The 18,111-nt window shown below is 41.4% G+C and overlaps 1 protein-coding gene across 1 annotated transcript; it reads left to right on the plus strand.

The window, feature by feature from the left end:
- The first annotated feature begins 838 nt into the window (after positions 1 to 838).
- Positions 839 to 15,555, plus strand: ATMIN7 (HOPM interactor 7). Its single transcript, XM_048699851.2, has 32 exons — positions 839 to 1,169; positions 1,301 to 1,488; positions 2,504 to 2,625; positions 2,707 to 2,765; positions 3,249 to 3,306; positions 3,749 to 3,833; positions 3,933 to 4,139; positions 4,239 to 4,297; positions 4,429 to 4,498; positions 4,629 to 4,697; positions 4,772 to 4,894; positions 4,995 to 5,048; positions 5,134 to 5,222; positions 5,383 to 5,479; positions 5,580 to 5,678; positions 5,759 to 5,965; positions 6,113 to 6,223; positions 6,319 to 6,503; positions 6,586 to 7,206; positions 7,317 to 7,734; positions 10,670 to 10,909; positions 11,013 to 11,136; positions 11,255 to 11,403; positions 11,528 to 11,881; positions 12,426 to 12,592; positions 12,674 to 12,882; positions 12,985 to 13,148; positions 14,000 to 14,116; positions 14,201 to 14,337; positions 14,415 to 14,703; positions 14,819 to 14,914; positions 15,007 to 15,555. Exons 1-32 carry the CDS (start codon positions 1,055 to 1,057, stop codon positions 15,067 to 15,069), a joined length of 5,145 nt encoding a protein of 1,714 aa, XP_048555808.1. The 5' UTR covers positions 839 to 1,054; the 3' UTR covers positions 15,070 to 15,555.
- Positions 15,556 to 18,111: the final 2,556 nt, after the last annotated feature.

The raw sequence follows: 18,111 nt of genomic DNA on the forward strand, positions 1-18,111 counted from the left end.
AGCAGGTGGTTGGTCACGAGTCAAGGACAAATATGGGAAAATATGTTGTGCAAAGTGTATCAAGCTACGTACCTCCTCGACAACGACTTTTCCCTACGCGGTCGCGGGAGGTCGTCCTCTGAAGAGTCAGAGAGCACAACCTTGGCAAGGGTGGACGGCTAACCGGACTGGTCTGCGAGAGGCCTTTCGACGCCTTTTGCGGGCCCGAGGAGGGTCATCCCCCTCGGCATCTTTGCATGCCGTCCTTTTCCTTTCTGGAGAAGGTAATTCTTCCCCATCGTCCTCCTCTTCCTCCTCGCGGATGGAGGAGGAATGGGTGTCTTCGGATCTGGCCTCCGAAGGATCTCAGATGCGCAGACCTTCCCTCCTCTTTGGCTCCTTCTTCTCCTTGATCGGGACCACATGTCATGCCTCCATGTATGTCTGTATTTTTTTAGACTTTTTGAAATGTAAAAATATGATTTTTGTTGAATTTTGAATTTTCCAAAACCCAGCATCCATGGAGGCGGAGCTCCAAAACCATTTTTTGATGGAGTACTACATAAATGAGCCTAAGATCGAACACCGAGGCGTAAGTAAATGCAACATGGCTTTATACGTGGGCTCTGCTCAGCTAGGGAGATGCAGAGTATGTACAGTGCAAAACTGCAAATGTTTGATGAGGTGATTATAACAAAATAAACCGTCGTTTTCTATTGAGAACCCAAAATAAACCATCGTTTGTCGACGTGTTCTCCCGTCGGGGCCAAACCTTTGCGCACACGCACCGAATCTTCTGTGCAGGCAGTCTGCGACTGCGTGGGAGGTCGTGGCAAGGCAAAGTATATTGCCGTGAAAGAAAATTTGGCAAATGGTCGTGGCGATCCGTTGAAACCCGCGATCGAGCGAGGCAAAACAGGTCGACGAGTGAGGCGCCCAGATCCAAACCCCCCTCCTCCCTCTCTCTCTCCAGATCTCGCGTCCCCTCCCTCTCCTCGGATCTAACCACTCCATTTCCTCCCCACTCGCCCCGCCGCGACCCGGAGGAGGAGGAGGAGGGAGATCCGCCGCGGCCATGGCGGGCGCCGCGGGAGGCTTCGTCACCCGGGCCTTCGAGGCCATGCTCAAGGAGTGCACCGCCAACCGCGGCAAGTTCGCCGCGCTCCAGCAATCCATCCAGTCCTACCTCGGTGCGTCCACGCCCCCGCCACCCCCCCCCCCCCCCCCCCCCCCCCCCCCCCCGCGCATTGGGATCCCGCAGCTGCGCGCGCGCGCGCCCGATCGGTGATCGACTAAGCTCTGGTTTGCGTGTCTGTCGCAGATGCCATCAAGGGGGTGGCGGCCCAGGAGCAGCAGGAGGACGGCGCGCCGGTGCCTGTCACGCAGGTGCTGGCCTCGGCCGGGCGCGTGCTGGAGGGAACCCAGGCCGAGCTGGTGCTGCAGCCGCTGCGCCTCGCCTTCGAGACAAAGCACATCAAGCTCGTCGAGCCGGCGCTCGACTGCCTCCATGTAATGGCTGTCTCCTTTTCCTGCTCGTTGCTACCTGTTCACCTGCCGGAGGCTTGCAAACCGGAAAACGGGTTACATTGTGGTTCACCACCGTTGACGCTGCAAATGTGGTGCAGCAAGAGTGATCGTTCACTACGGTAGCAAACTTGAATTGACCTTTCACTACAGCGGTAAGCCCCCGTGAAAGGCATTGGTCCTTAGGGTGGCGATGCGCTGTGTAGGGGATACTTTATTTGCTAATGTGGTGATAGATGGTGTATTAGACCGTTGCTCATTCCATATCTCTGGAAGCATTACACAACCCCTTGCATTTGGCCATCTGGGTTCGGGATGTAAACAGGCTGTATACTCTTTTGACCAGCATACAGTTCTGACCGACATCTAACATAAGACTATCATCATGTATGTACTGGATGTTGGAGTCGGAGAGTAAAATCAGTGCGTGTGCATAGACAGCTCCCTCTGTAATATATTTCTTTACAGAGGGAGTACCAAATTGATTAATAGCTGAAAGGTTTTAGTTTACAAACTTAACAAAGTGTTATCTTGAGAAGACAACAAAACTTTCAGTTAGAAAAAGACCACAAAACAGGCAAATGAAGATGCTTACTTCAGTTCTACACTTGTTATGTTGGTATAGTTTTGTTTATTTGGCAGTCCATTTGTTTATGTTGGTAAATCTGAATATGAGTCCACAGCTATCACATATACATATATGGTGTATACCATATCTTGTCCATATGGTATCCATTTACGACCTTCCGTTGTGTTTGCTAGCTCACGATATGCTACACTGCAAGGGATATAGACAAGTGTGTTTATCATTCTGCTTGTGCAGCATTCTAAATGAATACCCCAATTGCCGCTACGCGCGCAGCTATACTCAAGAATCACTCTAATATGTTTTTCTGCCACATTTGAAACATCGTGTAACCTTTCCTATTTACATTGCAATATCACATGAGACTTGCTGGACAACCTTTTCTGATTGAGCTGTTTCCATTTTAATTACCAGAAACTTGTTGCTTATGACCATCTGGAGGGTGATCCTGGTCTAGAAGAGGGTAAAAATTCCCCACTATTTACTGACATCCTGAACATGGTATGTGGGTGTGTTGATAACACCTCCTCTGACAGGTATGCATTACATCTAAGTTCATATCATGTTAGGTCACAATTATTCAGATGTACTGACATGAATTAACACGTGTGTTGCAGTACTGTTCTCCAGGTCTTGAAAGTTCTTCTCAATGCTGTTGCTTCAAATAGGTTTAGAGGTAACCTTCCAGTCATGCTAAGCTCATTTTTTACATCTATTAACATTGTGCTTATTATGCAAGTTAGAAGCTAATGCGGCTGTTCGGATAGGATCACTAAGCTATGATAGCATGGTATGGGAAAAAGTGTAGATTATTAGTGCCGTCTTGGCGTGTTGACCATGCCCCCTCCTGAAGTTCTATGTTCTTAACTCTGATCTGACATGAAGCTTAACTTTGTGTACAGCTAACCCCAAAATTTATATCTGATATTGCATACTTGTTTGCTGCCATGTATTTTCTGTGGTAAATTAAAAACATACCTGTAGTTATCTTTGTAGAAAGCCTCTAGGCAAACAAGTTCAAAGTTGGTATTCAATTATTACCTCATCATAGTCAGTGAGGGGGTGTAAGTATTGCTGCTTGCAGCTGGCTTTCCATATGTAAAATTCATGTGAAATGCTGTAGAGAATGCTTAGTTTGACACTTTTCATTGTAATGCAGTACATGGAGAACCATTGCTTGGAGTGATTAGGGTATGCTATAACATTGCTCTCAACAGGTATTTTTTTTAGCACTCTTAACAGGTACTCTCTCTGTAAACTAATGTAAGACGTTTTTGCAGTTCAAATTGAACTGCAAAAATGTCTTATATTAGTGTACAGAGGTAGTAATTGTTACCCCCTCCATTCCAAAATATAAGGTGTATTAGTTTTTTCAAAAGTCAAACATGTGCATGTTTGACCGAGTTTTTAGAAAAAATATCGACATCTATAGTACCAAATTTGAATCATCATATCCATCACGAAAGTATTTTCATATTTTATTTATTTTGTATTGTAGATGTCGATATTTTATTCTATAATCTTGGTCAAATACACATAAGTTTGACTTGCACGAAAATTGATGCACCTTATATTCTGGAATGGAGGGAGTATATTACATTTTCATGTTTGCTGTATTATGATTCTGATACATGCTTAAACTTTTTGCTGGTATTTCAGCAAGAGCCCTGTGAACCAGGCTACCTCAAAAGCCATGTTAACACAGATGATCAGCATTGTATTCAGGAGGATGGAGTCCGAGCAGGCAACTTCCCCCCCCTGAACTTATATTAGCATCACATAAAAGAAAAATGGCTCGTTGAAGGTTTTTCTTGGTGCTGATCTTTCTTTCTATGTGTCTCAGGCTTCTGTACCACCTGCAAGTTCTGCAGTTAAAGATGCACCTCCGTCTAGCACAAAGGAGGACTCAGAAAATGGAGAAATATCCACTGACAAGCAGGATGAGGAAAAAACAACTCTTGGAGATGCGTTGTCCATGAACCGGGCTTCAGAAGCATCTCCAACATCTGTTGAAGAGCTTCAGAATCTTGCAGGCGGAGCGGATATTAAGGTAGTGAAATTGGACTGGATACTTTTTAATCCTTCCATCAGGACAATCTGAACGGTTATATATTTCATTAGTTCTCTAATACGATGTTCCATTTTGAAGGGGTTGGAGGCCGTTCTTGACAAGGCTGTTGAACTCGAGGATGGAAAGAAAGTTTCAGGGTAGGTTGAGCTTTAAATTGTGTTTAGCACTTACTCATATCCAGAATATTACTTCCTTGCATCATTCCTAGTGACATGTTAAGAGGTGGCAGTAACTTACTACCTTTGCCCTCCTTTCCTCTCTTTTCCAGCGGAATTGACCTGGATACAATGAACATAATTCAGCGGGATGCACTATTGCTTTTTAGGACTCTTTGCAAGGTTAGTGTTTCTATTGAATGGCCTACATGATGTTACTTTTATCAGACTTGACTAGAATATTCCCTGCAAAAAGAGACTTAGCTAGAGTATCACTTGTTCATCTTTCACCTTTTTCTTCTCATCCTCCTAGATGAGCATGAAAGAAGAAAGTGATGAGGTTGCTACCAAGACAAGGCTGCTGTCACTTGAACTGTTGCAGGTTAGTTTACATTGCGGAGGTTAATATTTTGTTTTCTTTGTTTAGATGATATCTGCTGATTCTTTTATCTGCAGGGATTGTTAGAAGGAGTCAGTGATTTGTTTGCCAAAAATTTCCACTTCATTGATTCAGTTAAAGCATACCTTTCCTACGCTCTTCTCCGGGCATCTGTGTCTTCATCTCCAGTTGTTTTTCAGGTCTTTTTTATATTTTTTTCCCTTGTGATGCATACCCTTGTGGCATGATTATATTGATAGATTCTTCTTTCATTTTAAACCATCTTTTCTTATTTGGCAGTATGCTACTGGAATATTTTCAGTTCTGTTGCTTCGGTTTAGAGAGAGTCTCAAGGTAAAATTTCCATCAGAAGAACTGACATTTTTTGCAGCATTGAATTTCTTCTGGTATCCTGACCCTTTTTTGAAATACTATGCAGGGAGAAATTGGTGTTTTCTTTCCTTTGATAGTCTTAAGGTCTCTAGATAGCTCTGATAGCTCCCTCAGTCAGAAGTCCAGTGTCCTTAGGTGATCCCTCTTTGTTTATGGAACCTTATCTTGATGCATAATGCATAAACATACAATGCGTTTGATCCAATTTTGTCTTCTTTATTTTTTATTTGTTTTGCTGACATAGATCATCTTCCTGCCTATATGTCTGATGTTGTTCAATTGACTTTTCAATTAGAATGCTGGAAAAAGTCTGCAAAGACTCACAAATGCTTGCGGATATGTTTGTAAATTATGATTGTGACATTGACGGGCCAAACCTTTTTGAACGCATGGTAAGTACAAGGAAGATTGTTTTGTAACCACACAGGACTGGCATGTCCTCAAGTTTGTTGAATTGTGAGTTGTGTCTCTGATTGTTTGTATACTTATCAGGTTAGTGCTCTTTCAAGAATTGCACATGGATCTCAAAGCGCTGATAGTGCTGCAGTTGCTTCATCACAGACAGTTTCTGTAAAAGGGTCATCTCTTCAGGTTACTATTATTCTGATTACTCAAAATTTCTCCACCTTTTCTTATGTGACACTAATATCACACATAAATCTGGATCGCAGTGCTTGGTCAGTATTTTGAAGTCATTGGTTGATTGGGAGCAAGCTCGAAGAGATTCCTCAAATCATGGAAGCGTTGCCGAATCTCATGATGATGGTACTTCTGCAAGGAGCTTGGCAACTGATGAGGCGAAGGTCCAAGAGGATGGTCGCAATCAGTTTGAGAGAGCTAAAGCTCACAAATCAACAATGGAGGCTGCAATTTCAGAGGTGGGAGGCTTGCTGTTATTATTTGGCTTCCTTTACCTGATGATACTTCTCAAATACATGTAAATGGTTGTACCAAACCTGCTGTCCTAGTTTTCTCTCGCTGCACTACTGATTCTAACTGGCCCTTTCGCACCTTCTATATTACAGTTCAATCGCAAGCCAGCAAAGGGGGTCGAGTATTTATTGTCAAATAAGTTGATTGAAAATAATGCATCATCTGTAGCTCAGTTTCTCAAGAGCAATGCCAGCTTGGATAAGGTGATCTCATGGAATTTAATGTTCTTTGTGCTGTCGCAGTTATTGGTCAGAGCGATGTGGCTAACCACTAACTTTGATGAGCTATACCTTTGCAGGTAATGATTGGTGAATATTTGGGACAGCATGAGGAATTCCCCCTTGCTGTGATGCATGCTTATGTCGATTCCATGAAGTTTTCGGGGTTGAAGTTTGATGCCGCAATTCGCGAGTTCCTCAAAGGATTTCGCCTTCCTGGGGAGGCACAAAAGATTGATCGCATAATGGAAAAATTTGCTGAGCGGTATGCATTTGTAGAATCTTAATACAGTTTTTCTTTGACATTTTCTATTGTGGTCCTCAAATAATTATGTGATTACTTGCAGGTACTGTGCTGATAACCCTGGGCTCTTTAAAAATGCAGATACTGCTTATATTCTTGCTTATGCTGTTATAATGTTAAATACCGATGCACATAATCCAATGGTATGGCCTAAGATGTCAAAATCAGATTTCGTACGTTTGAACACTGTGAGTGATGAAGAGGAATGTGCTCCTAAGGAGCTCTTGGAGGAACTTTATGACTCAATTATCAATGAAGAGATAAAGATGAAAGATGATCTTGCGGCAAAAACCAGTAAAGTAAGACCTGAAATAGAAGAGAAGGGTCGCCTCGTCAATATCCTCAATTTAGCTCTCCCAAGACTGAAGTCAGCAAGTGATACAAAGGCAGAAAGTGAAAAGATTATTAAGCAGACCCAAGCAGTTTTCAAAAACCAGGGACAGAAGAGGGGTGTTTTTCATGTGGCTCAGCAGGTTGAGCTTGTTAGACCAATGCTCGAGGCTGTAGGATGGCCTTTGCTTGCAACATTTTCTGTAACTATGGAGGAAGGTGACAACAAGCCTAGGGTTGTATTGTGCATGGAAGGGTTTAAGGCTGGTATCCATCTTACTCGTGTTCTTGGGATGGAGACCATGCGCTATGCTTTCTTGACATCCTTAGTGAGGTAAGAAAATTAACCCTTTCTATTTATGAATTTGCACTGTTTATTTCTTTATTTTTCCCGTTTAATTCTATGGATGTAATGGTGTCGTTTCCTTCATTAACCTTTTGCAGGTTTACATTTCTGCATGCTCCCAAGGACATGCGTAGTAAAAATGTTGAGGCATTGCGAACTCTCCTTGCCTTAGCTGACACGGATATGGATGCTTTGCAAGATGCTTGGAATGCTGTTTTAGAATGTGTCTCAAGACTCGAGTATATCACTTCAAGTCCTTCGATGGCCGCAACTGTTATGCAGGGATCAAATCAAATATCAAGGGATTCTGTAGTTCAATCACTGAAAGAGTTGTCGGGGAAGCCTGCTGAACAAGTGTTCGTAAACAGTGTAAAACTACCAAGTGATTCTATTGTTGAATTCTTCAATGGCCTATGTGCTGTTTCTGCTGAAGAACTTAAACAGACACCTCCTCGTGTCTTCAGCTTGCAAAAGCTTGTTGAAATAAGCTACTACAATATGGCACGGATACGTTTGGTATGCTTTTCTCTATCATTGTTTGCATTATATGCTTCCTATTGTTCTTTTAGCAATTCTTATGTTATTTCATGAGACTTAATTTTCAGTGACACAGTGAAGAGATAAATAAGTAGGTCGAAATTGCTTACTTTCTTACTATTATATGCCATTGTAGAGGATGCTTCATTGAATCAGGCAATATCTTCATTCCGTTAGATTTTTTTTTTATTTTTTATTCAAAGAAGAACTAACATGATTTTATATTATGTTAGAAAGACCTGCTTATTTTACATTGGGAGCATTATGGGGGCAGGGGGAGACTTGAGACTGGTTTATTCAGAATTGTTTTTGTTTAGCCATTGGCCATTGAGTTTATGCCCATGTAAACTTTAGAATGACCCTAATTTATAAATATATGAAGTTGTGCATATGCACCTAATTGGTGAGCGTCCTTGAATTTTACTCAACTGAGAGCCTGAACACCTAATTTTTTAAGTCCTTCTGGATGAAGGGATGCACCCCTACCTGATTTTTCTTAGAAATATGCTGTTTTACTGAAATATACTCCCTCCGTCCGGAAATACTTGTCGCAGAGATGCATAAAAATGGATGTATCTAGAACTAAAATACATCTAGATACACCCATTCCTCCGACAAGTATTTCCGGACGGAGGGAGTACAATTGAACTGGGTACAATCTACTGGAATCGCTAGGGCGTGCTGAAATCGCAATTTACTATATAATTGGAGGTGATTACTGGGTACCACTGCAAACAGGTTCAGTAGGGTTTATTTACCATTCTGTGTAGGGTCACCGTGTTCAGCCAATTGTCAGATGACCATCTTCCCCTTCAAGAAAAATAGGAAAATAAAAAGAAAATGTGCTGTGGTGAGGAATTTTATCAATAACTTGATGGAGGTGGGCCTGTGCTTGTGTGTGGAGTGAGCAGATACAGCAGCATATCCAGCCACCTCAGGTACAATCCTGGAGGATTGGTGGCTGGCTCGGCAGGAGACAGGGGGCCACACCTGGGTTCAGCCCTTTCTGTGGTACACCACATGTGCACTGGGAATGATGTGCAGCAGTGGAGCGAGCACATGTGAATCGTCTGCATAGGGGGGGTGGCGTCCCAAATAAGTGGGGGAGAAAAAGTAAACTTCATAGAAATGTGTGGGGGAAGTTTGGGCCTTTCTCAAATATATATTTGGCAAGTGGTAGAAAATGCCATAGCTTATGCTTGCATTGTACTAGAGCAATTCTGATGTTCTGGGTGGTAAAATCCCAGTTGCACACATTAGCAGTAGTAGATATGCAATTTCTGAGAAAAAATGGGTAACGGCGCACATTGGTACCAAGGGAAGAAAAACTGCGAAGTGGAAAAACCTAATATTATTCCGTAAGAATTTTTTGCCACAGACAGAATATGAAGATCCACAACAATCAAAATGCATTATGGCATGTGGCACTGGAACAATATGAATCAGCACATCAATATTTTATTTATCTGTACAATGATGCAGATATATAAATATGGTCAAAAGGAACAGTGGTACACAAATATTTTCGTTTTGAACAGTTGCTCATCCTATATACCTAAATAGTTGATCCACACTAACTCTAATTCTTTCAACATGCAACTATGCCAACTCATCATGTCACCATGCATGGGAAAAGGCCCAGCTTAACGCTCACCATTCATGCTACTCACATTTAATAAATATTCTACAACTATATAATAACAAATACATTAAATCATGTATTTTAGTTTCGAATTCTCATATTGTTAATCTAAATACTAATGTTTCATTCAACCAAATCTAATTGAAATAATTGCGCATAATTCTTGCAGTAACATGGAGGGTATCATCTCTAGTGTTTTAGACATCTGATCCAGTTAGCAAGTGATTAAACGGACATTCTCACCCAGTTACAGTAGGCCAAACAATCCAGTGTTTCCTTGAGTTTGTTTTTATGCACCAAAGTCTTGCAAAAAGCGTGAAAAGATTCAGTGTTCCATTTACCCAAATGTTTCTGTACCTGCTGGAGCCATTTTATTGGCCTGCATCTAAACGCAAGTCTATCATCTGGTAGAAGGGCCAGTGTGCACATCAACATCAGGGATCTTTTACTGTTATGAGTTGTCTCGAATCCTAACACAAAATTCTACTCCCTCCGTCCCAAAGTAAGTGTCTCAAGCTTAGTACTAAGCTTGAGACACTTATTTTGGGACGGAGGGAGTAGTTATTACTAGCACAATGCCCATGCATTGCCATGGAGCCATTGGCTTATGAGGTGGTCAAATAATGTTAGTGTCCTTGTGCCCGTTGTGTGATTTACATTTAGAAAAGATAGCAAAAATATGGTAGAGACATGCATCGTCAGAGAACTTTAAATGACCACAATAGGTTAGGAAGAGAAACTAAAACAAAATTGACTTTGAGTTGAAGTCACACTTTTGTGTTTGTTATTTGTGCCTTTTACAAAAAAATTGGTCTCACATGAAAGTACTACCTCCGTCTCGGTGAATAAGTCATTCGCGTAGTTCTAGGTCAACGATTTAACTATCTAAATATGTATTATATGTGACAAAAAATATATATTTAGAAACTACATCCGTGTAGAAATCTAGTGATATACTTTTCATGACATATAACACATATTTAATTCCTCAAATCGATGACCTAGAAGTACGCGAATGACTTATTCACCTAGACGGAGGTAGTAGTGTATTTGTTTATTTATATGATAAATCCCACATGTGAGTAAATTACATTTGTTTATATGTCTCTTGGAAGGCTAGTTCCACATGTGGGGATGCGTGTGTTTGTTTATTTGGAAAGGATGGTGGACTCACCACCAACTCCAATCTTTATAAGTAGGAAAGATTTGTCATGCCATGAAAGTAGTAGGCCGTTGTTGCTAATAACTTGCCATCTATTTGTGTACGTGTAGGTGTGGGCCAGAATATGGTCGGTGCTGGCTCAGCATTTTATTGCTGCTGGGAGCCACCATGACGAGAAAGTTGCTATGTATGCCATTGACTCACTGAGGCAGCTTGGCATGAAGTACTTGGAGCGTGCGGAGCTGAACAAATTCACATTCCAGAATGACATACTGAAGCCTTTTGTTATTTTAATGAGGAATAGTCGCAGCGAAAAGATCCGTGGTCTAATTGTCGACTGCATTGTTCAAGTAAGTTATTATGCACATTCTTTTGACAATCAATGAAATCTAATGATATAGGCTTTTATACCAAATAGTGCTCCAAGTAAAAAAATGTTGTATGAATGTGCAGCTGATCAAGTCAAAAGTTGGTAGCATAAAGTCAGGTTGGCGTTGTGTGTTCATGATATTCACTGCAGCAGCTGATGATGAGAACGAATATATTGTTGAAAGTGCTTTTGAAAACGTCGAACAAGGCAAGTTTTAAAATAACCTATATAAATGGCATGGCTTTTCTGCCAACTTACATGTTGACAGTATTGATTTTTTTTCCTTCCCGGCTTAAAATTTGAACTGAATGGATGTGCTTTGCAGTTATCTTGGAACATTTTGATCAAGTTGTTGGTGATTGCTTCATGGATTGTGTTAACTGTCTTATTGGTTTCGCCAATAACAAATGCACTCCTCGGATTAGTTTGAAGGCTATTGCTCTCCTACGTATATGTGAAGATCGTTTGGCAGAGGTTGGGACAGTGAATACCCTTTGCTGCAAATAAACATTTTGCAGCCCCTGTTATTATCTGTAGTTCTGTTGCACTCTTATTCATGGAAATGACTTATCTTTCCCTCATCCATTTCTTTGTATAGGGGTTTATTCCTGGTGGTTCTGTTAAGCCTGTTGATGTTCTCCCAGAGGCCAATTTTGATGTGACGGAGCATTACTGGTTTCCTATGCTTGCTGGCTTGTCTGATCTGACCTTAGACCCCAGACCAGAAGTTAGACATTGTGCTCTTGAAGTTCTGTTTGATCTGCTGAACGAGAGAGGACATAAATTTTCTTCTCCCTTTTGGGAGAGCATTTTCCATCGTGTACTCTTTCCTATATTTGATCATGTGAGACATGCTGGAAGGGATGGCCTTTCTTCTGGGGATGATTGGCTTCGTGATACTAGCATTCATTCTTTGCAGTTAATCTGCAACCTTTTCAATACTTTCTATAAGGTAACAAATGCCTTCTCTGTCCTTTTACTTTAGTTGCTTAATGGAAATCATTTGGATCTTTCGGAACATCAATATCATGACTTTTGATGTTAGGCTTCTTTTGGTTCATAGGATAGGAATATTATAGGAATAGGAAAACCATAGGAATTGAGAATGACATGTATCTGAATTCCTGTAGGGAAAGAGATGTCACTTGATTCATAGCATAGGAATTTTTTCATTGGGTCTAGGCTAATGTTTTTTTTCCCTATGAAATGAGAAGGATTGGTTCCTATCCTACACAGGAATAGGAATCTATTCCTATAAACCAAAGGGCTCTAAAGGATTTTTCCTACAAAGTTCCTATCCTTTAAAATTCCTACAAAATTACCAAAGAAGGCCTTGGTATATTTACTTCATGTTTGTATTTGGTAATATTTACTTCATGTTTGTATCCATAGTAGACTTGGTATATTTTCATTTTCAGTTGTCTACTTGTCTTGCATGTAGAAGAGATCCAACTGGAAAGTTGTTTGGTTGGTTACCATCTCATTGTGATTTTCAGGAAGTGTCATTTATGCTTCCACCTCTATTGGGCTTACTTCTAGAGTGTGCCAAGAAAACAGACCAAACTGTTGTCTCAATTGCTCTAGGAGCTTTAGTTCATCTAATAGAGGTTGGTGGTCACCAATTCAGCGATGGTGATTGGGAAACACTACTAAAGAGTATTAGGTATTTTTCTCAAACTTTGTTCCTACTAAAATGTATTCTAGCTTTTGTCTTTCATATATTAATGTTGCTTTAACATTGCAGGGATGCATCATACACAACACAACCCCTTGAACTCCTCAATTCACTAGGATTTCAAAAGACAAGCAATCAACAATTACTTTCAAGAGAATCTGAGACCGACGCTAGTAGTTACCATGATATCAGGGAAGGAGAAGCATCAATAAGTAATAATGGCGAACAGGAGGGTCATCAGGAAACAAGTCCACGGATTGGATTGGAAAATTCAGATGGTAAGTAAGCTAAAGTGTTTCTCTAGTTGTTTTATGCACCCAGCAATACTTTCATATGAATGGAATACTGAAAATTCTACACAATATGTTCCACTTATCTAGGTTTGCCATCACCATCTGGGAGAGCACAACCTGCAGTCTCCCCATCTAATCAAACCTTTGGACAAAGATTTATGGGTAATATGATGGGTAATCTTTTGGTCAGAAGTCTTACATCCAAATCAAAGGGCAAAATGGACGATGCTGCTCCGCCCTCACCTGCAAAGGTGCATGTTCTTTCCTCTTGCCAATATGATTAGGTGTCATTAGACTATGATATGGACATTAATAGATTACATGTGCTGTAGGTGTCATTAGCATATATGCCTCTAGGCATCTGTTGCTTGCTATATCTATCTGCGCATTAACCATACATTGTCACAAAAGTGTGGTAAATAAATTGGGTGTTTCTGTGCTCCACACAAAACATAAGTTTTTGGTTTTACTTGTCGACAACCGAGTTCATTCAAACAAGGATAGATGGAGTTACATAAAATATTGAATAATATACTGTAAATCGATACGTTTAGATACTTTTGGAATGTTACCGCCTTGTTGCCATGCTAGGCAGTTTTATATACTGTGAATCCTAATCAGTATAGGATCAAATAAAATTTGAGGCTTTTATTTTTGTGTTTTCTTCAACTGATATGCTATCCATTTTATATCGATGTTCTCAGCATCACTGTTTTTGAGTCGCGCGACTAGTCGTCGACTAGTCGATGAGTCGCACTGCCAGATGTCGACTTAACCTCTCGACTAGTTGAGACTAGTCGATCGGCCAGGCATGACTCGTCAAGAGTCGCTACCCCAGAACGACTCGTCGACTCATTGACTCGAAAACCTTGCTCAGCATCTGTGACTATAGTTGTAACTTGCCAGAAGTCATATCTGTGCTAGACTGAGCTGGAATCCATGAAGGAGCTGTTCACTATGATTCAATATACTGAAGCATATTAGGCTATTAACAGATGCGAGCAGTGAGCTTAGTTTGGAACATTGGAAGTACCAAGTGACATTTTCTTCATGGTTTGCTATGTTATTTCTATATATTTAATTTGCCTGCCTGTTGATCTAGACACCTGAAGCTGATGGAGCTGACAAGACTGAAGAAGAAGAGAACCCTATGATGGAGACTGTTAGAAGTAAATGCATCACTCAGCTGCTGCTACTTGGGGCTATTGACAGTATACAGGTAACAGTTTGTGCTTTATAGATGGATACTAGATCTGAATTACTTATCGTATGTTTAACTAGTGCTGACGGATGAACTTTACAGAAGAGGTATTGGAGCAAACTGCAAGCCACACAACAGATCGCAATTATGGATATCCTGCTGTCGCTCCTAGAATTTGCTTCTTCATATAACTCACCATCGAACCTTCGGACAAGGATGCACCATATACCGCCTGAAAGGTAATGCTTGAAGACTACATATATTTTAGCTTCCCAAATTAATGTTTCTAACACTGGGAACTCAATATCATGTGTAGGCCACCACTAAATCTTCTTCGCCAGGAGCTAGCTGGAACTACTATTTATTTAGAGATTCTACACAAATCAACAGTGCACAATGGTGCAAATGGCTCATCTGAGGAAACAAATGGATCTGGCGTGGAGTCTGATCAACAAGAAAAGCTCAAGAGCCTGGCAGAAGGGAAGCTCGTTTCATTTTGTGGGAATATTTTGAAAGAAGCGTCTGATCTCCAGCCTAGCAATGGGGAAACTGCTAGTGCGGACATACACCGTGTACTTGATCTACGTGCACCTGTTATTATCAAGGTAATAGTACACCTGGATTCTGATATACATAGGGCCTTTCCGAGGTTTTCATCCTTTTGTGGAGAAATATTCTGTTCCCATATTTTAATTTTTTTAATTTTGTTTTGCATTTCAGGTTTTGAATGGAATGTGCATCATGGATGCTCAGATATTCAAGAAGCACCTAAGAGAGTTCTATCCATTAATTACCAAACTTATCTGCTGTGATCAGGTATGTGTGGTTTTGTGTTGATAAACATATACTCGACTCATGGAGTACTAGTTATAGCAGTACTAGAGCTTTAATCTGTGCTTATGTTTCAGATGGATGTTCGTGGGGCCCTTGGCGATCTTTTCAGCAAACAACTTACTCCACTCATGCCCTGAGTCCTGCTCACACTCCTCCCTGTTGCAAATATCTTTCTTACTGGAGTATATTCTGTATCAGCATTTTTTGCACATGGTGCACCGAGGGAAGCTTCACGTCCTCAAGGCGCATATCTGCTTTAATAGCTACATCCTAGGAGGTGAAGAGTTTGTAAGCCGGAGATCTGTAAATTAGTATACAAGTTTTCGTAGATGATGTGAGTACAGATATCATGGAAAGTAGCTTTGCTTGTTGCAGCATGCCATTTTTCCTTGGTGAGTTGCTGTAATTTATGTGTTATTTTTCTGTGCCTGGACTGGAGGGCCATGATTCTATCATTCTATACACAACTAGAGTTGAGACGATGGTATGGCATTATATGCTTATATGTGTACATTGGTCAGCACATTGTACTTGGTGCCTGTTGTTATGTGGCAATACTTAGATTACTCATGGCAGGGCTTTGTAGGCTGCATTTAATAAAGTTAAAGTCCAGTCATTGTTCATCTATCTGATTCCGAGATTGTTACAAGATTGTATTAGGTCAGATTTTATCATTTGACTTGACTTTTTGCCACTCTAGTATCAGTTGGTAACAGTATGATTGTTCCCTTTCCCGTGTGCGTCCTGTTTCGCGATCTGTACCATCTCTGCTGTGGTTAATGCATTCTTCCTTTTTGGAAAGCAGATAGAGCTGTGTTTGGAAACAAAGTATTTTAAAACCGTAGTAGTATACTCCCTCTGTTCCTAAATATAAGTCTTTTTAGACATTTCAAATGAATTACAATATACGAATGTATGTAGACACTTGTAGATTTACTTATTTTAGAGTGTAGATTTACTTATTTTGTTCCGTATATAGTCACTTGTTGGAATCTTTAAAAAGACTTATATTTGGGAATGGAGGGAGTAGCATGTAGGCATGCCATGCAACATTAAACTCCAAAATACTCCTTCCCAAAATCTTGGGCGTCTAACATTTCAGCACGAAAATTAGCGCAAGCATGCGTTACCTGAGCCGTTGTTGCAGTTGGGAGAGGAAAATTGCCTGCCACGATGTCCACTGATTAGTACTCCCCCCGATTTGGCCACCGTGGGATTGGAAGGCGAGGTGGGCCCCTTCACGAAGACAAGGGATAGGGAGAGGGACGTGATGGAGCTAAGCATGCACCCATTTTTTCCACTGAAATATGTGCATGTAGTTTCAATTTATATTATGCATATAAAATGCCTAGAAACTTCAGTTAATATATAAATATGTCCAAGCGAACCTCAAAAAATCCAAAAAATTGACACAACACTTCTATTGTTCCATGTTGACACTAGAAAATTTTGAAAGCAAGAAGAGGCAACGGATATCGTTTCGTCTTCAAATATGGCACGTTCGCTACCGAAAGCATCAGGCTTGTTGTGAGAAGCCTTGATTTGCGAGAAGCTTATATCCAAACCTGCCTCAAATGAGACAATTTTTTTATTACAACATGTTGATGCCGCTTCATGGCTAACTAAATAGAGACCCAACCAGCGATTTTTTCTCCTTCCCAGAAAATTTGTAGCATTTGCTGTAGCTTGCGTGTTTTCACCTGTCCTTGCGTCGAGATCTTTAAAACTAGACTGGGATCCCATGTTGTTAATTTTGTATTTCTCACATCATCTTCAAAACTAAATCTGATGTTGATAGGTTTTGATGAACCTTTTTTGGTCGAAAATTGTGATCCTGAAGTGAACTAACATGAGCTCCCAAACAACACTAACATGTGCTCCCAAGTGAATTAATTTGTCCTCCCGTGGGGAGGCACACCTTGTGCTCCTGTCCTGTGCTACAAAAGTAAACTAACATATGGCCCATAGTGAACTAATATGTGTTCCCTAGTGAATTAAACTTGTGCTTACCGTTGTAGAATACTAATTCACTCCATCAGATTTAAACCACGCGAGATATTTTAGTATAAACAAATATACAAATCTTAACATGAAAAATTATGCATGTTCCAACTAAAAGCCACTTAGAATGCACTAATGCATGTTGCATGGTAGGGGATGGTTGTGGATCAAGCTAGTAAATGTATCTGTGACAATATTTTTTTCATGATGTGAAAGCACACATGATGATACAATTAATAGTGGGATTCACTCCAGAAATCCAATTTAGCTCCCGGGAGCACTGTTGGGAAACGTAGTAATTTCAAAAAATTTCCTATGCACATGCAAGATCATGGTGATGCATAGCAACGAGAGGGGAGAGTGTTGTCTACGTACCCTCGTAGACCGAAGCGGAAGCGTTGACGCAACGTAGAGGAAGTAGTCGTACGTCTTCCCGGTTCAACCGATCCAAACACCGTTACTCCGGCACCTCCGAGTTCTTGGCACACGTTCAGCTCGATGACGCTCCCCGGGCTCCGATCCAGCAAAGCTTCGGGGAAGAGTTCTGTCAGCACGACGGCGTGGTGACGATCTTGATGTTCAACCGTCGCAGGGCTTCGCCTAAGCACCGCTACAATATGACCGAGGTGTAATATCATGGAGGATGGCACCGCACACCGCTAAGGAACGATCATGAAGATCAACTTGTGTGTACTAGGGTGCCCCCTGCCCCCGTATATAAAGGAGCCAAGGGGAGGGGGCGGTCGGCCAAGGAGGGCGCGCCAAGGGGGAGTCCTACTCCCACCAGGAGTAGGACTCCCTTCTTTCCTAGTTGGAGAAGGAGAAGGGGAAAGAGGAGGAAGAGGGAAAGGAAAGGGGGGGGGGGCGCCGCCCCCCTTCCCTTGTCCTATTCGGACTAGGAAGGGGAGGGGCGCGCGGCCACCTCTTGCCTCCTTTCCTCTTCTCCCTTAAGGCCCATGTAGGCCCAATAACCCCCCGGGGGGTTCCGGTAACCCCCCGATACTCCGGTAAAATCCCGATTTCACCCGGAACGATTCCGATATTCAAATATAGGCTTCCAATATATCGATCTCTATGTCTCGACCATTTCGAGACTCCTCGTCATGTCCATGATCACATCCGGGACTCCGAACAACCTTCGGTACATCAAAATACATAAACTCATAATGAAACTGTCA

The sequence above is a fragment of the Triticum urartu genome, chromosome 2A (genome assembly GCF_056163025.1).
Source record: "Triticum urartu cultivar PI428250 chromosome 2A, HENAU_Tu73, whole genome shotgun sequence".
NCBI lineage: Eukaryota > Viridiplantae > Streptophyta > Magnoliopsida > Poales > Poaceae > Triticum > Triticum urartu.

Excerpts from the sequence above, each read along its gene's own strand:
- ATMIN7 (XM_048699851.2), top strand. The coding sequence starts at position 1,055 with ATGGCGGGCGCCGCGGGAGGCTTCGTCACCCGGGCCTTCGAGGCCATG. Across the intron at positions 4,895-4,994 it reads CATCTCCAGTTGTTTTTCAG|TATGCTACTGGAATATTTTC; the intron begins GTCTTTTTTATA and ends CTTATTTGGCAG. Across the intron at positions 6,504-6,585 it reads ATGGAAAAATTTGCTGAGCG|GTACTGTGCTGATAACCCTG; the intron begins GTATGCATTTGT and ends GATTACTTGCAG.